Source organism: Myotis nattereri (assembly GCF_964212035.1).
Source record: "Myotis nattereri genome assembly, chromosome: 15".
In the NCBI taxonomy this organism is placed as follows: domain Eukaryota; kingdom Metazoa; phylum Chordata; class Mammalia; order Chiroptera; family Vespertilionidae; genus Myotis; species Myotis nattereri.
Window position 1 is genome coordinate 13,115,681 of NC_138090.1, and position 15,599 is coordinate 13,131,279.

The following is a 15,599-nucleotide window of genomic DNA, read 5'->3' on the forward strand; positions in this document are numbered from 1 at the left end:
GGGTACAGACTCTGGTTCTCACCTTCTCTCTTCACTGACCTGGACAGATCATTTATCCAGAGGTTTGGGTTTCCTCCTAGTGAAATGGTGGTGATAACCTTGGCCTGGGGAATGGGGGAGCTCAATGAAGCCAACAGGGAGGCCTGGGGGCTCTCCCCAAGTGGCACCCCCGCCCTGAGGAATCTGGCCGCTCTGTAGAGGGCCAGCCTGGGACTGCCAGTGCTAGCGACTGAAGGAGGCAGAAGGCTTAGGCAGGCAGGGGTGGGATCAGTAAGGGCGAACCCAAGGGGAGCTGGGAGCCCCAAAGGAGAGAGCGGACAATAGGGCTCAGGGCAGTTTATTGTTCAGAGGGGCAGGGCTGAGGGAGAGGGACGCACAGCTGCTTCCCCCAGGCCCCAAGGACACACACACACAGTTTCCCCTGGGCCATGGTTCTGGGGGTGACCCACAGAGGGGACAAGAGGCTCACGCTGCTACTAGGGGTTCTCATTCTGGAGGGGCACAAAAGTGACCACATGCTTCTTAGACACGTGGGTGGCTGTAAACAGGGCTTGATCTGGAGGGGAACTTGGTCTATCCTTGGTCAGGGGAGCAGGCACCCAGGCCCAAGAGCAGTCTCAGAAGCTCAGGGGAGCTGGGCAGCCACTAGGACAATGCCACACCCCCAGGGCAGGCAGGTGAGCCTGGCCTTGGTCACATCACACAGACACACACACTCCTGGGGAGCCTCGGGCCAGGGCGTTAGAAGATGGGGATGTAGTTGTCGATCTTGGCGCGGTGGCGCTGGGCGATGCACTCGGCGATCCACACTATGTTGCGACACTCCTGCTCCTTGAGCTTCACGAAGGCGTAGAAGACACCGAAGTGGAACTGGTTGAGGAAGGCCAGCTTGTTCAGTTTCACCTGCGGACAGAGGCAGGCGTGGTGTGCAGCTGGCCACGACCAGGGTCAGGCCTACGCCACCAAACCCTCCCTGTGACGGGCAGGCTGGCACCCACCTCGTGCTCAAAGAAGCGGTCCTCCAGGGTCTTGTCTCCAGGGTTGCTGCCTGCACCCTCAAAAAGCAGCTTGTACTCCTGGCCCAACAGAGTGGTGGGAAGCGTGAGCATGAGGGCACAGCTGGGTGTGGGGTGGGGATGCAAGTGCCAATATGCCCGCCCCTCGGTCCTGCAGCCAGGGCACTCACCGGGTAGTAGTCGGCCACGTTCTTAACCTGCTCGTAGTCATCAGCCCGAGCTAACTGTGCCAGGCCCTCCGGGTAGAGCCGCCCACAGTGCGGAAAGAGCTTGGCACGGTCCTCTTTGGACAGCTCTGTGCCGAAGGAATTGATGGTGATAATGAAGGCGCGGCGGTCTGCTTCAAACTGTGGGGCCAGAGCACAGGCAAGGAGAGAGGGAGGGAGGGAGGCAGTGGCCGGTCAGTTGGCAGGGCTTCCCCTCGGCCTCTTTCCCAGGGGACCGGCAGGCGGGAGGGAGGGCGCTCACCTCCAGGATGGGGCACATGGCATCGGCCGTGGTCCCGCCCAGCAGGGTGCAGAACTTGTAGAAGGACTCCAGGTAGGCCTGCAGAGCATGGGGCTTGTTCAGCCCAAGCAGGGAGACGGGGGGGGGGGGGGGGGGGGCGGGGGGGGCTTCCCAGGCCTCCTACTCATAGTCCCCGCTTCCCTCCCCAGTCCTTGCATTGGCCATGGCAGCCCCACGTCAGAGCCCCTGCAAGAGCCACAAACTCCAACTGTTAACCCCCCAAGCAGCAATAGCCTGCTGCCTTGTTCCCAACCCATAGTGACAGCAATTTCTGGCCAACTGCCTGCTTCATGGTGCAGTGCCCCCCACACCCTCATCCCACAGAAGGCCAGGCTAAGAGGGAGACTCTGTCTTTCTCTACTATTCTGTCTGCCTTTCCCCCAGATCTTCTCTCCTCAGTCTAGAAAACCACCTGCCGATGGGCTAGTGAGGGAAGGTTACTCCTGAGAGTTCATGGAGATGGCCTGGCCTGGGTGCCCGGGCCCCTCCTGGCCTCCACCTTACAGAACACTTCCTCCTCCCCCCACCCCCAGGCATCACGCAGTAGGAACCAAACTGTCAACCTGATTCCTGCTGAGAAATGATTATTGCCCCCTTGGACGTCAGCCCTGCAGAGCAATGGCCATGGCGGAACATGCGGCTGCCTGCCGGGGTGGGGGTAGGGGAAGGACAAGCACTTCCTGCCCCGGCAAATCGGATCTGCTGGGCATGAGGAGAAGACAGGTCAGCCCAGGCCCCAGGCCCCCCAGCCCTCACTCCTAAGAGCAGCCACACAGGCTCCTTCCCCACACCTCTCTCTGTCAAGGAAGGGGATGGTCTTGCAGCTCCCTGGAGAGCTCCCTGCACTCAGATCCTCCTGGGTCCAATCTGGTGGCCAGTCACAGGGACTCTGGCTTCACAGGCTGGAGACTACTCTTGGGGGCGAGGACTGGGAGGCGTGGGAAGCTTCCCATGCCAAGATCTGCCCTCCAAGGTGCCAGAGACCTTTGCACCCACTACCAGCTGACTTGGGCCACCAGCTGTGCTGCCCCAGGAGGAGGTGAGATGAGACCTGGGAGTCTGTAAGCCCAGCCCAACCTGGCCAGCAGCACTGGGCAAGCTGGGCTCAGAGAAAGGCCTGAGGTGACCACTGGGTCACAGAAAACAAAAGTCCAGGGCAGGGCAGGGAGTGAGAACCTGGAAGGGGGAAGGGGTCACATAGCACAGCGGATCCCCAGGAATGGGAGAGGGGCAGAAACAGCTGCCCACCCTACCATGACTTGGGGTACCTCTCAGTCCTTCTAGCACTGTCCCCAGCTCCTTCCTTCCCCGTGACCAGCCACACTGGCTGCACCCAGACCCCCAGGCCTGCTCCATCCAGTGGGGTCTGCAGTTCTTCCCCATGGGGGATGCGAATGCAGATAGGCTGACCCCAGGGTGAAGGAGGCTGGTGGACAGACCGAGACTCTCTTCTGGAGACCGGGGCAGGTGAAGGAACTGGCAGGACCCCAAAGGCCCAGGTACCAAGGTCATATCCCCACCCCCACCCCGTGCCCTGGAGGAGTCTGCTAGCCCATGGCTGCGCCAGCTAACTACAGTTCCCACCCGGTAGGCGGCTGAGGGTCCGCCTAATCTCCCATCTGTGGCCACTGGGCTGGGACATTGCCTGCTGGGCGGGCAGTCCTGGCATGGTGCCTGCAGCATTGGATCAATGTTTACAAGCTGGTGCCCAGGCAGCCCTTGCCAGTGACTCCAGGTAGAACCAGTCAGGCCCGGTGAGGGTGTGGGTTAGGCTGGGGGGACAGCCGCACCCCTCACCCTGTGTCAGGTCAGGGATCCCGGCAACAGGCCAGCTGGGCGGGCAGGAGTTCTCTCTTTCTCTCTTTCTTTCTCTCTCTCTCTCTCTCTCCTGATTGCTAGCCTGCCTCCCTACTAGCGGGGTGGATGAGAGAGCTTACTTTGCAATCAGGCTGAGTCGGGTGTGTCCCCAATGCTCTCAGTATAGCAAGTGGCTTCAGGCAACCCATTCTACTTCTGAGTCCTCAGTTTCTTCATCTTACAAATGAAAACACTGATAAGGCAGTCCTGAGAATGAAAGAAGCTGAATCTCCCTCCCTCTGGTATTGTCCCCTCTACCCTGTCCTCCACATTGCAAGTCCTCCAGAGGGGCTTTCTGAGGATTCTCCGATCCGTGGGAAACCTTTACTGCTGGCCCTGCACACAGGATAAAGTTCAAACTTCTGACCAGACATTCACGGCCCTGGGTGACTTACCCTGTGCCTGCTGCTTTTTCCAGACCCATCTGCTGCTGTCCATCTGGAACCTGCACTTCGACAGCAAACCATTTGCCACTGGCCCATGCTCCATGCTCGCTCTGCATGTGCGGTTCCCCTGCCACACCACTGCACCCTCAGGCAGGTCCTTCACTACCCCCAGACTCTCCCTCACTCTGGCCCAACCCCTGCAGGGCGACTGGAGGGCCTGGGCTTAGGATGCAGCCAGGAGTCAGCCGCCTAACTCCAACCAGGGCAGGAGAGGACCCTCGCTATAAAGAGCCAATAGACAGATGTTCTCAGGGTTAGGTCAGCAGGGCCCTTGGCCAGTGCTAACCTCAGCCCCGCTCAAGGCCCTACCCACTGCTGACCCATGTTCCTGGCTGCAGCCCCTCGGGGGTCCTGGTACCACAATTATAGCCCAGTCTATCCCAAATGTCCCTCACTGGTCCCTGGCCAGCTCTGCCCTTCACCTCTTTAAGCCAGGGCAGCACTGACCTAGGAATCCCAAGCCCACTCTTCCTCCAGGGGTCTCCAGCCCATGGCACAGCCTGGTGGGAAGCAGAAAGTAGGTGGGGGATGAGGATGATGGGACGTGGCACTGGCTCTGGCCTGGAACCTGACAGGGGCACCTGGCTACACCTGGCTGGGTCCCTCTCCCACCGTAACTGAGCACACTGTTGCTCTGCTCACGTGCCTGTACTTGCTGGCAACAGTCCAGGTGGGGAGAGCTGAGAGCTAAGGCCTGGGTGGTAGCCCGTGACCCTGCGGGATCGGGGAGAGCAGTCACCCAGGAGCCAGCTCTGACAAGCCAAGCTGCGGAGCACCCGCCACGCCCGCTGATCTTATCTAGGCTGCCGTGGGCATCTGGGGATGGAGAACCTGTTCCATGCAGCCTTGTGCCCATCACGGGAGCCAGACAGTGAGTGGATGAGCCCCCAGGGTGAGAACCTGGTGCAGCTGTGCCCTGCCCCAGCACCCCACATAAATCACAAGCCACCACGCCCACAGCCTGTCGGCCTGCAAGCCAATCCCCCGCTATTCACGGGGGGTGGGGGGGAGGGGAGACACTACCTTGTAGAGTGTGTTGCGGATGATCTCGATGTTCATCTCATCGAGGTCCTGCTCTGAGATGCAGTCCTGGAAAAAAGCCGCTGGGGAGAAAAGATGGGTGTGAGGCCGGGTGTGTGCACTTAGGTAAGGGTCCTAGGGCCCCTGCCACAAGGTCCACTTGGCTGGGTATTGGGGGTCCCCACCCTGGTTATTGCCTTGGAAGTGGCAGAAGCAATCCTCTGGACGATGAACACTGACCTGAGCCTTCTTGCTCCTAAAACTGATTTATAAAGCAGGCCGCCAGCCATAACATGACTTAATCGCTGCTGGGGCAGACCCAAGCTCCGCCATGCCAAAGATAGGCTTGCATAAGAGGCCACAACATCCTCTCTTCTGGGGGCGGGGGGGCAAACTGTGGATTTGGGGCCTGACGCCCACTTCTTCGCATCCCCCGCATTTGGAAAACCAGCCTCCTCCTCCTTAGGATAAGGAATGAGTTCAGCATCTGGGTGGGCACAGGCCAGATCAAGGGGCCACTGTCGGGCTGGAATTAGTGGCCAGAGCAGGATAAAGCCACCCCACCCAAAGCAGAACCTGTAGGCTCACTGCCTCTTCTTTAAAGATGAAGAAACTGAAAAAGCCACAAACAGCTCCGAACTCCTGGGAGATTCTGTGACAGACGAGGCCAGCAGGTAGGGCTCAGGCCTCTTTGTGTAGGACCAAGTGCAGCTTGGTGCCCAGTGGTTCAACCCTGGGAGCTTCCTGGAGGTGGTGCCCTGGCTGAGGACACTCGCTGGGGACAGCCTTAGTGCCTTCTACCCAGCAGACACGGCAGGCAGGAGCCAGCACTGTCTAGGCGGGGCCCTGCAGGAAGCTCTCAGTTCCCCTCTCGTGGCCTCGAACATGAACTCTGTATCCTGCTGGACACTGCCTGTCCTGGCCCCTGGGACCTGCTCAAGTGGAGGCGAGTGAAGCTACTGGCTTCCCTTCCCTGCTCATGGGCAGCCCGCCACTCCCGCCCAGCTTGAGGCCACAGTCTGACAGTACTCCGAGGGACCCGGGCCTCTCAACCCTCTCCCTGAGCTCAGCCTCCTCTGCACTCTGAGAAATCATCCAATTCCACAAAGTTAGGTGGTCTGAGTCGGGCCCTGGGTGTAGCCTGCCTGACCAAGCAAAAGCAACAGCACAGAAGGCCGGTGAGGCGGAAGGAATGGGAGGGGAAGCTTAAAGGCAAGCCAGTGGGTAGGCCTCAATTCTGAGTCAGGGTCACCCCCAGGGGTCCGCAAACGGCACACTGAGGCACTGGCACTGATGCCCACCCCTCCCTCCACCAGTGGCTCACCCAGGGGCGTGTCCACCAGGATGGCATTGTAGAGCTCGGCAGGTGTCTGCGCAATGTTCACGGCCTCCATCTGCTCAAAGCTGCCTAGTGGGTGGCATTTGGGCACCAGCTCGGCGATAGAGCGCTGGTGCAGCGTGCCCGTGATGAGCAGGATCACGTTGTCAATCATGTAGCTGTAACTACAGGAGGCACAAGAGCAGGCAGCCTGTCAAGGGGCCTGGAAGTCCTGACACCATGCCCCTGCCCCCACCCTGCACAGGTGACCAGCCCCTGGACAATGAATGCTGCCTCCTTTCCCTGCCCAAGTGTGCCCCCTACTCCAGTACCAGGCACACGGGACAGGCACGGCGCCTCCCCTGGTGGAGGGAGGATGGAATCCATGCCCCACGAGTGATTGGGAAACAGGTGTGAACAGCGTTCTGGCAGGCCAGGGGAACCGTGGGCACATGGAGGCGAGGCCACTGGCCAGCCTCGGGGATGAAAGAACGGGGAGATGAAAGAGTGTTCTGGGAAGAGGGAACAGTGTGTGTGAAAACCTGGAGGCCTTCACTGAGTGACGGACGCATTCGAGGAACCGAGCACAGCCAGGGTTGGCAGAGGGAAGGGAACCAGGGCAGTGCTGCCAGCAGGCCGGGGCCTGGAGGCTGGTCCTGCAGACGGGCTGAGGGTCCCGCCTTCATTTGAGCTCGAGGGCTCCGCGAGGACAGAAGCAGGGGTATCCAGTCCAGTTAGGGTCCCTTTGGCTGCTGCGTGGGAACAGAGGGGAGGGGAAGACGGCGGGGGAGGGAAGTGAGGAGTGGGGTGGGGAGAGCTTCTCTAGGGGAGGCCGGAGGGGAGCCGGTGGGAAGGCCCCTCTGGAGTAAGGTCCCAGGTCAAGCGGTGACGAGCAGGCAGACAGCTGCCCTGCACAGCCCACTCCGAAGACCGAGCACCGCCTCCTCCTTTAGGGCCTGAAGCCAGGGCCAGGCGTCTGTCCAGGATGCCTGGAGAAGACCCAGAGACCTGGACAGGAGGCTGGGCTCAGGTCAGTCCCAGGCAGAGGCTCCCCCCACCCCAGGCTCTGGGTAGTACATGGGCACCAGAGGGGGCTGTGGAGCTGGAGAGGGTGGGGCTGCCCAGGTCACCATGCCAAGGCAAGGGGCAAGCTCTGCCTCCAACAGTGAAGACAACAGCTCAAAAGGACTGGAGCTAGTTCTGCGCAGTCACCTATGTGGGGATGAGGTGAACGGCGGGGGGGAGGGGGTTCACAGTCAGACTGCAGTAGCCACAACATTCCTCAGCCTGGCACCAGCGAGGAATTCAAGGCACAAGGGAGCTGGCTGAGGCCTGGAGGGCGGACATCCTCCAAGGCCGAAGTTGGGTTCCCACTGGAGGCTGAGGTTGGGGTGGAGGCTGCCGCCCTGAGCTTTGTGTGAGCCACGGCCAGGCCCCTGACCTAAGGTAATCACTGCGCACCAGTGCCGATGCGATCCAAGGAAGCCGGCCCCAATACCAGGGGAAGGAGGCTGAGGGCCCAGGCTCCAGCTCAGAGGGCTGGCCGTTGGGGGAGCTCCCACAGGGCCCTCCAGGAAGGCGGCAGAAGGAAGAAGCCACAGCTCCTGTCCTGGCCTGACCCCCACTCTCCGCCTGCCTGCTGCTCCCCCAGCTCCCACCCGGCCCAGCGCCCTGCTACAACCTCTGCTCTCCTGGGCTTGGGGCCAGGCAACTGCCCTCTCTCCGCCCTGTCTGGCTGGGTCAGCTACAGGATGTGTGCTGAGAAGAGACAGGCCCCTTCCCAAACTGAGGGCTTCAGGCAAGGCCCATCTGCAGCTACAAGACAGAGGCCCCAATGCCAGCCTTCTGACCCCGACCTGACAGCCGGCAAAGTGGAGGCACCTCAGAGAGCTTTGTGCCTTGGTCTCGGGCCCCAGCCTGCATCTTCTCTACCCTGGACAGCACATCCCTCCTGCCCTCATGCTTCCAGAATCTCATGGACCCCAGGACCATGCTACACACACCACACCACCTCCCGCGACATTCCTGCTTGCACCTCATCCAGCCCGACTCTAGCCATCATGTTCTCCGAACCTAATGCTGCTCAGTGCTCCTCTTTCTGCTCCCACAACGCTCTGTGCAGGGAGGGAAAAACGAGTACTATCCAACTGATCCCACAACCACCTGCATCATCAGCTGTCAAAGGAAATAAGGCACAGGGTACAGGCACCAGGCCCCATCATTGCATAAGGCAGAGGAGCTCTCTGTCCCCATGGCCAGTGTCCACACACCTCCACCCATGCCCAGGGTTCCCATGCCCTAGGGCTCTACATTCCCCATCAAGCCTTATCTTCTCAGCGAGATCCACACAAGTCAGTCTTTGTTTTCTAAACCTCCCCACTCCTTGTGCCCCATCTGAGGGTATTAGTTTATGTTGGGAGTGGGGCGGGGGTCAGGGCCCAAGGTAGGTGCCTCCGGGTCCAGTCCCCCCTCTTCCCCCAAGAGGAGAACCCTGTGGGAAGACTCTGCCATTTGGCTTTGCTGCTATCCCTCCAGTGATGGGGAACAGGCCAGTTATGACTCACTTTTCAGCCTTGACAGCAGATGTGGGGGCCGGAGGTAGTATCCCCTGGCTGCCCCCAGCCTCTCTTGCTAGATCTAGCTGGTCACCAAGCAAAACGCTGAGCCAAGTGAGGGTCACTTGCGATCACACTCCCCAGCCCCTTCCAGGGCCCTCTTCCAACCCAGGCTAGGCAGCCCGATGGTCCTGTGACAGGTCCACCCTTCCTCCCCTTGGGTCAACCTCACGGTTACAGCGGCAGCCCCCGATATTCTCCCCTGCCCAGTGACAGCCAGAATCTTCCTTCCTGGGAGAAAGGAGATGACACTGGCCCAGCTGTCCGCTTCTCTCCCAAGGACTTGAGCAGCCAGGGAAATCCTCCTCCTTGCCTGGCTTCAGCAGCTGCCTCCCAGCCCCCAGAAAGCCGCTCCACCAGTCCTCCCTTCATTTGGCCTCACTAGAGAGAATGAGGTTCCAGCTGGTCAGCGTCTCCCTCCAGAGGGAGACAGCTGGGGAGTGGACAGGCGGCTGCCCGCCAGGCCAAAGAGGCCCTCGTGGGATGGGAGAGGGGCAGTCTGTAATCCTCTGCCCAAAGGCCCTCCCTCCCCGTGTCCCTTAGATTCGAAGATTCAGCTCCGGCCCACAGGAAGCTCGGGTTGGAGTACAGGAAGACACTTCCTCCAAGAAGTCTTCCAGAATCCCCAGGGAAGCCGGGTCCCTCTGCTGTGCCCTTTGGCGCCACCTGCTGGAGCACCGTGGCTTACTTCCCGTTCTTACCACCCAGCCCTGGGGGCCAGCCTGGCACTGGAGAGAAGGCCAGGATGACTAGGTACCCTGCTGGTCTATCCATCCAAATCTCTCATCATACCAACTGCGAAGCCTCAGATTCCCTTCTGCCATCAGAATGACTGTAGCGTGGCCAATAGCAGAACTAGAGAGGCCCTGACCTTCGCATTAACATCGTGCCCCAACCCCAGAGGCGCAGTTGTGTCCTCCCACTTGACCTGAGCCTTCTGGGCCTTGAAGGGCTCCTGTGTGCTCTTCCCTGGGCTCAGGAAACAGTGTAGGTACTGGCTTTCCCTCAAGGCAGGAACAAGGTCAAGCCCAGGACCTAGAAACCCCAGCAGGTCTAGATCCATAACCCGTAGAGACTGTGCCATCAACCCAGAAACACTGGTTGTGGACAGCAATGGCCGGAGGGCCCAGACAGGAAGCCTATCTGGAAACCTGATGCAGCAGGGCCCACGGTTGCAACAACGTGTCATAGGGAGAATGGCCAGTGTGATAACAGGCCCACCGGGCACTTGAGGCCATTGTCCTGGCACAAAGCTTCCCTCCAGCTGCTAACACTGAGGCTCCTGGTCCACCAGAAAGATGGGTGCCATGCCAATGGGTACCTGCCTCAACCCCTTTCAGCAACACCACTCCTCATTCCTGGGTTGAGCCAGAGTAGAGGAGGTGGAGTGGAGAAGAGCAGCCAGGGAGGTAGGAGTTAAATCTGAGACACCAAGAGAGAAAGGAGGCTCCAGGATCAGGTGGGGTTAGCGAGGCCATCGGGAGAGCGGGTGGCCAGAGCGGAGGCAGTGGCCTGGTGTGGGGCAGACAGACCCTGAGTGAGAGGTTCCTCTGGAGTAGGCTGTCATCAGCCACATGGTCTTGAGATGATTCAGCTCAGCCTCCTGCAGTAACATGTACTAGTACCAAGGGCTGCTTCCAGGCCCAGCCATTAACTTGCTGTGAGACTTGGGACAGAGCCTCTAACCCCATCTGATCCTGGAGTCCACTCAATGCGGAGAAGCCTCCTGTGACCCTTAGTTCTATTTGTGGCAGCTGCTCACAGGCCTCTCCAGGAGCTATCTACACCACCACTGGCACCCACCCCCCTGCATCCATGCACCCCCCCTGCCTCCTGGCACTGGGCCTGGCCCAGAGCTGATTCTGGTCATCTGTGGTGGCTGACGGCTTGGTGGACTCTGTCTCTCACCAGGGGAGGGCAGGGTAAGTCTTGAGCTTCTGCTTGCACACCTGCAGTGACAAGGAACTCACTGCCTCCTGGAGAGTCTTTTCCTGCCACCCTGAGGCAGCTCCGAAGGCAACGGAGAGACTCTGAGCGATGGAGATAAGGTGACCTCTGTGTGTGGCTCCTAATGAGGCCTGGAGACCTTGGCCACATGAAAGGCGGTGGTGGCTTTAGCCAGGGCCTTGTGGTGGAGTGATGGGTCTGCTGGAAGCGGACTGGAGGCTCGAAGGGTGTTGGAAGGTGAGAGAACAGACACTGAATATAAAAGTTTAGGCCAGCCCTGGCCAGGTAGCTCCGTTGGTTAGAGCATCATCCCAATACGCCAAGGTTGCAGGTTTGATACCCAATCAAGGCACCTACAAGAATCAACCAATGAATGCATAAATAAGTGGAACAAAAACAGATGGCTCGCTCTCTCTCTCTCTCTCTCTCTCTCTCTCCCTTCTAAAATCAATAAACAAAAATTTAAAAAATAAATAAAAGTTTAGGCCCCAAGAGACGGGTTTTTTAGATGCTAATGGGCAGAATCCAGAAGGGAACGTGGATGCACAGACAGAAGTGTAGAGGACTGACCACTTGGGGTCCAGCGAGTGGGGTGAGGGGACAGAGGACATTGGCGGTAGGACCCCAAAAAAGAGGAGAGCACCTCAGCCACCGGACTGGGGTTGGAGGCACAGATGTAGACTGGCCTCTATTATCTCTGTGGAGCAGGAGGTAGGTGAGAGAGAAGGCTGGGGGACCAGGAGAGGGATGGTGCTTAAGATAGGGAGGTGGTCTTCCCACCCTTGAGGGGGATGCTCCAGGGGCTGGCTGGGCAGGGACTCGTCAAGGCCGACTGAGCTGGTCTGTGTGCATGTCTGGCAGCTGGGTTCACCCGCCCAGTGCTGCTGCCGGCTTCCCCAACTTTGCTCCCAGCAGCAGAGGTGGGGGAGGGTGCCTCCGGGCTGGAGGCTGCTGGGATTCCTCCAGGGCTGGGGGGCTGCCAGCCGGGTGGGACCATGAGATGGGCAGCCAAGAGAGCTGCGGATGTTGGCAGAAGAGTGCTCGAATGATGGACCAGGGAACCTCAGCTGGGGAGGGAGGAAAATGAAGAAAGAGAGGCAGCAGGGGAGGAAGCAGGGCCTCGTGTCCTGCTGAGTCCGGAACCCGTGTCCCACAAGGGACTAAGAGTGGGCTGCAGCGCCTGAAGGCTGTGGGTAGAGAGGGGGTGCCTGACTCAGCGATTTCAAGGGTGGAGCAGTTCCAGGGGGTGACATGGTCTTGGGCAGCCATCGGTGGGGGCGGCTCAAGCGGAGAACAGAGAAGCAGAGAGATGACGAGGTCATGGACTAAGCAGCCACAGGTTCAGACAGGCTGACACGTGGCTGCTGAACTCTTCCCGAGTGAGGGAAAGAGTAAGGGGTTGGGGAGACTGTAAGCCACAATCACCCGTGAATGGAAGGGGCGGGAAGTGACAGGCTGCCACAGAATAGCGCTTGGCTGCTCTAAGCATACTTGGTGCTTACAGCCAACCTCCAGCAAAGAGCTGGCGGCTGTGTGGCCTCAGTCACGCTCAGAGCTCTCTCCAGTTTCATGGCCTGGCAGGCAGAGACCAAGCCTCTAAGGGCACCAAGAAAGGCCAGGGGCGAGCTAAATAGGCAGGTGGCCAAGCGGGATGCAGGACATCTGCCCTCTGACCACTGGCATGGGGTTGGGTCAGGCCTCCTCTGGCCAGCCCAGCAAGAAAGACCAGAACATTCATCAGGAAACTGGAGGAACCTTGTGCAAACAAGATGAAGGCCAGGCTCTGGCAATAAACACACAGTTTCCTTGTATGTCCTCAGCTCTGGCCTTGAGGCAAGGGATACACAGGCCCAGGCTAGGGGTTGACTGACAAATGGGGTTCTGTGGCCTGATTCCCCAATGCTACAGCACAAGACACACCTCATCTCTGAACTCCTGCCCCAGGAGGACCATGTCAGTTTTGCCTTTTTTTTTTTTTTTTCAGTTGTACCTTGACCGGGGCTAGGGCAGTGATTACGGGTTAAGTCAGGACAGCAGGGGGCCCCTGGGCACCAGCTGGGCACAAACTTTTTTTTTATAAGTAGAAAGAGTACACTGGAAAGGCCCTGGCCGGGTAGCTCAGTTAGTTAAAGCGCCATCCCAGTACACCAAGGTAGCGAGCTCCATCTCCAGGCAGAGCACATACGAGAAGCACTCAATGAATGCATAAACAACAACAAATTGATGTTTCATTCCCCTGTGGAGAGAGCCTGCTTCCCAGCCTGGGTAGGTTCCCTGAGCCCTTTGGGTGTCCCAGCCTGTGGCCCCTGCCTGAGGTTGGTGCTCTTAGAGCTGCTGACACCACTTGACCTAGTGGATCGTGAGTAAGTGGCTACTCCTGGGGGTGGGGAGTGGGGAGTATCAGGCTAGGCAGCAGGAATCTAGCCCTGTCCCTGCAAAGACAGGGCAGGTATGTCAGGTCTCAAGGAAGAGGGTGAGGACACCGCAATCAGGGAACGGGCAAAGCAAGGTGGTACCCCCCGCCCCCAGGAGAGTGCCTAGAAACCTTCCTTCCCCACAACTCACACACACTCCACCAACTCAGGGCAAACTCCTATAAACCAGCCTCTGACATGCCTCTGCTCGCCACGTGTGAGGCAGCCACATGGACGGAGGCCCTCTGTTTGTCCATCAGGCCCTGGCTCATGGTTCCTGGGCCGTTACTGCACAGGGGTCTCTCTACGTCCCTGTTTCCAGAAGTACACCCAGCGAGCACAGGGTGCCTTGTCCAAGTGCCCTCCCCTAGCCTGCAGGTCACAAGGCCTTTCCTCTCTCAGCACTGCCAGGAGCTTAGTGGAGGCAGGGCTACACCCAAGGGTTAGACAATGGGGAAACTGGGCAGTCAAGGGTCGTAAGCATGGCGGCCTGGCCAGAACTGGGAAAGGCAGCCAGGGGTTCAGCTTCCACTCCCAACCCCACCATCCTTTCTCCCTGAAACCCAGGGCCATGGTCAGAAAGCCTGAATGGTCCATCCCATGAACCTGGCTCTTCAGAGCTCTGTCCATCCCTGACCCCTGATCCCTGACCCTGACATGGGGGTCAGGGGCCCAGTGAGTGCTCATTGTGGGTGCTGTGAGTGAGGAAAGGGTTCCCCACCCCAATCTCTGTCACACCAGTGGTGCAGGGAAAGGGGCTACATCCAGCACCACAACATGGGATACGTGCCTGCCCACCAGTATCCTAGCCAGAAGTGAAGTGGCTGGTGACCCTACTCTATGGGTAGTGGCCTGGAGGTCCAGTGTTACTGAATGACCAGCCCAGCCATAGAGCCCAGGAGGACTCTACAGGCAGCTGGCCTAAGCCATGCTGGGCCAGGTCCATCAGATGCAGCCGTCCTGCCCAGCTGGGGAGGAGGCGAGGCACTGTAGGGAACACTCACGTAATGAAATCCAGGAAGCTGGCGAGTGGCTCATAGGCGTGGTTCCTCATGTGGCGGAACTCCACCACCATCTTCTCCTTGAGCCGGTCATCAATGACGGACACTGTCAGTGGTGATGCCTCGTTGGCCAGGAAGTTGCCGTAGTCAGTGCTCTGCAGGTGCAGCTTCAGGTCTGAAACCCAAGGATGGGGTGTGAGGGCTGGCCATGCTGAGTCTCCTCATCCCGACCCCGATTCCCAGCCCTAGCCTCTCCCCTGGAGTTGAGTCCTGCTGCTCCCCTAACTTCCTGTCTCCACCTCCACCTCCCTGTTGGCTCAGGGCCTACTCCAAAGCAGTCAGCCAAGGCCCTGGAGATGCCCCAGACCCTTGGGCCATGAGCCAGTATACTGTCCAAGCACAGTACAGTCTAAGTACAAGTAGAACCATTGTTCCTCCAAATGACAAGGCCGGAAACTCCAACCTAAGGTGCCATTCATAAGCCTTTGAGGTCCTTCTGCAGGCAGGCTCTGGGGTGACCCTGACCAGGAGCAGAATAAGGCACACGCCCTGCCTTCCACAGCCTCCGGGCTAGTAGGGCAATCCAGCACACCCCCAGGCAGAAATCATACAGATGAAATAAAGGACATGCCGTAGCCCTGCGGGGAGAGTGGAGAAGGCACCAAGAAAGGACTGAGAAGGCAAGAGATGCTAGGCTGGGCCACAGCAGAGGGCAGGGACAGGAAAACACACAGGTCAACAGCCAGGAGGCTGGTGTAAGGCAGCGGTCGCCAACCGGTGGTCCGTGAGGTCCGAAAGGTTGGCGACCGCTGGTGTAAGTGACAAGTGGCCTAGAGAGCAAACGTGTTAGGTGGAGAGGAAGCTGGAGAGGCTGGGGCAGGCAAGCCAATCTCACAGGCTCTCCTGAGCTCTTAGGGACAGTGGTGAGGAAAGGACTGAGGAAGGACAAGTGAGACCCAGGGGATCAGGGCAACAACCCCACAGTCTCCCGCTTCTGCCCGTTTCCCACTGCCCAGTCTATTCTCCACACACAGCCAGAGTGATCTTCTTAAAACACCAAACAGCCCACACCACTCCGTGATGCATCCTCATCTCAGGGCCCTTCCTGTCCCTTGCCTGGAAAGTGAGGCTCGCTCCTCAAACACCCCCTCTTCAGAGGCCTCTGCTGCAGCCCCGTCACCCTTCACTGTGCCCCTTTTCTTTGTAACACATATCCCACTGCGCACAGGACATATAAGCTCCACGACAGCTGGGACTTTCACTGTGGCAGCCTAGAGTCTAAAACAGAGTAGTTCTGGTGCATTTTGATGCTCAGCAAAGAGCTGTTGAATGAATGAAAGACTGGGCAGAGGGCTGGTGAAGACAGCACAAGAGTCACTCCTGCAATGTGAAAGGGGACACTGGCAGTGATGGCAGACCAAGGACGGTGGCTGAGACGGGTCCATGGGCGCATGTGTG

The 15,599-nt window shown here is 59.1% G+C and overlaps 1 protein-coding gene across 1 annotated transcript in view; it reads right to left on the bottom strand.

Annotated features, from left to right (window-relative positions):
* Positions 1 to 321: 321 nt before the first annotated feature.
* ATP6V0D1 (ATPase H+ transporting V0 subunit d1) overlaps positions 322 to 15,599 on the bottom strand; it is a 38,776-nt gene continuing 23,498 nt past the window's right edge. The window contains exons 2-8 of the mRNA XM_081108387.1: positions 14,145 to 14,316; positions 6,171 to 6,349; positions 4,850 to 4,929; positions 1,485 to 1,562; positions 1,187 to 1,363; positions 999 to 1,076; positions 322 to 903 (exon numbers count right to left, since the gene is read on the bottom strand). Coding sequence (XP_080964513.1) covers positions 742 to 903; positions 999 to 1,076; positions 1,187 to 1,363; positions 1,485 to 1,562; positions 4,850 to 4,929; positions 6,171 to 6,349; positions 14,145 to 14,316 — 926 coding nt within the window. The 3' untranslated portion in view covers positions 322 to 741. The remainder of the gene's footprint in view (positions 904 to 998; positions 1,077 to 1,186; positions 1,364 to 1,484; positions 1,563 to 4,849; positions 4,930 to 6,170; positions 6,350 to 14,144; positions 14,317 to 15,599) is intronic.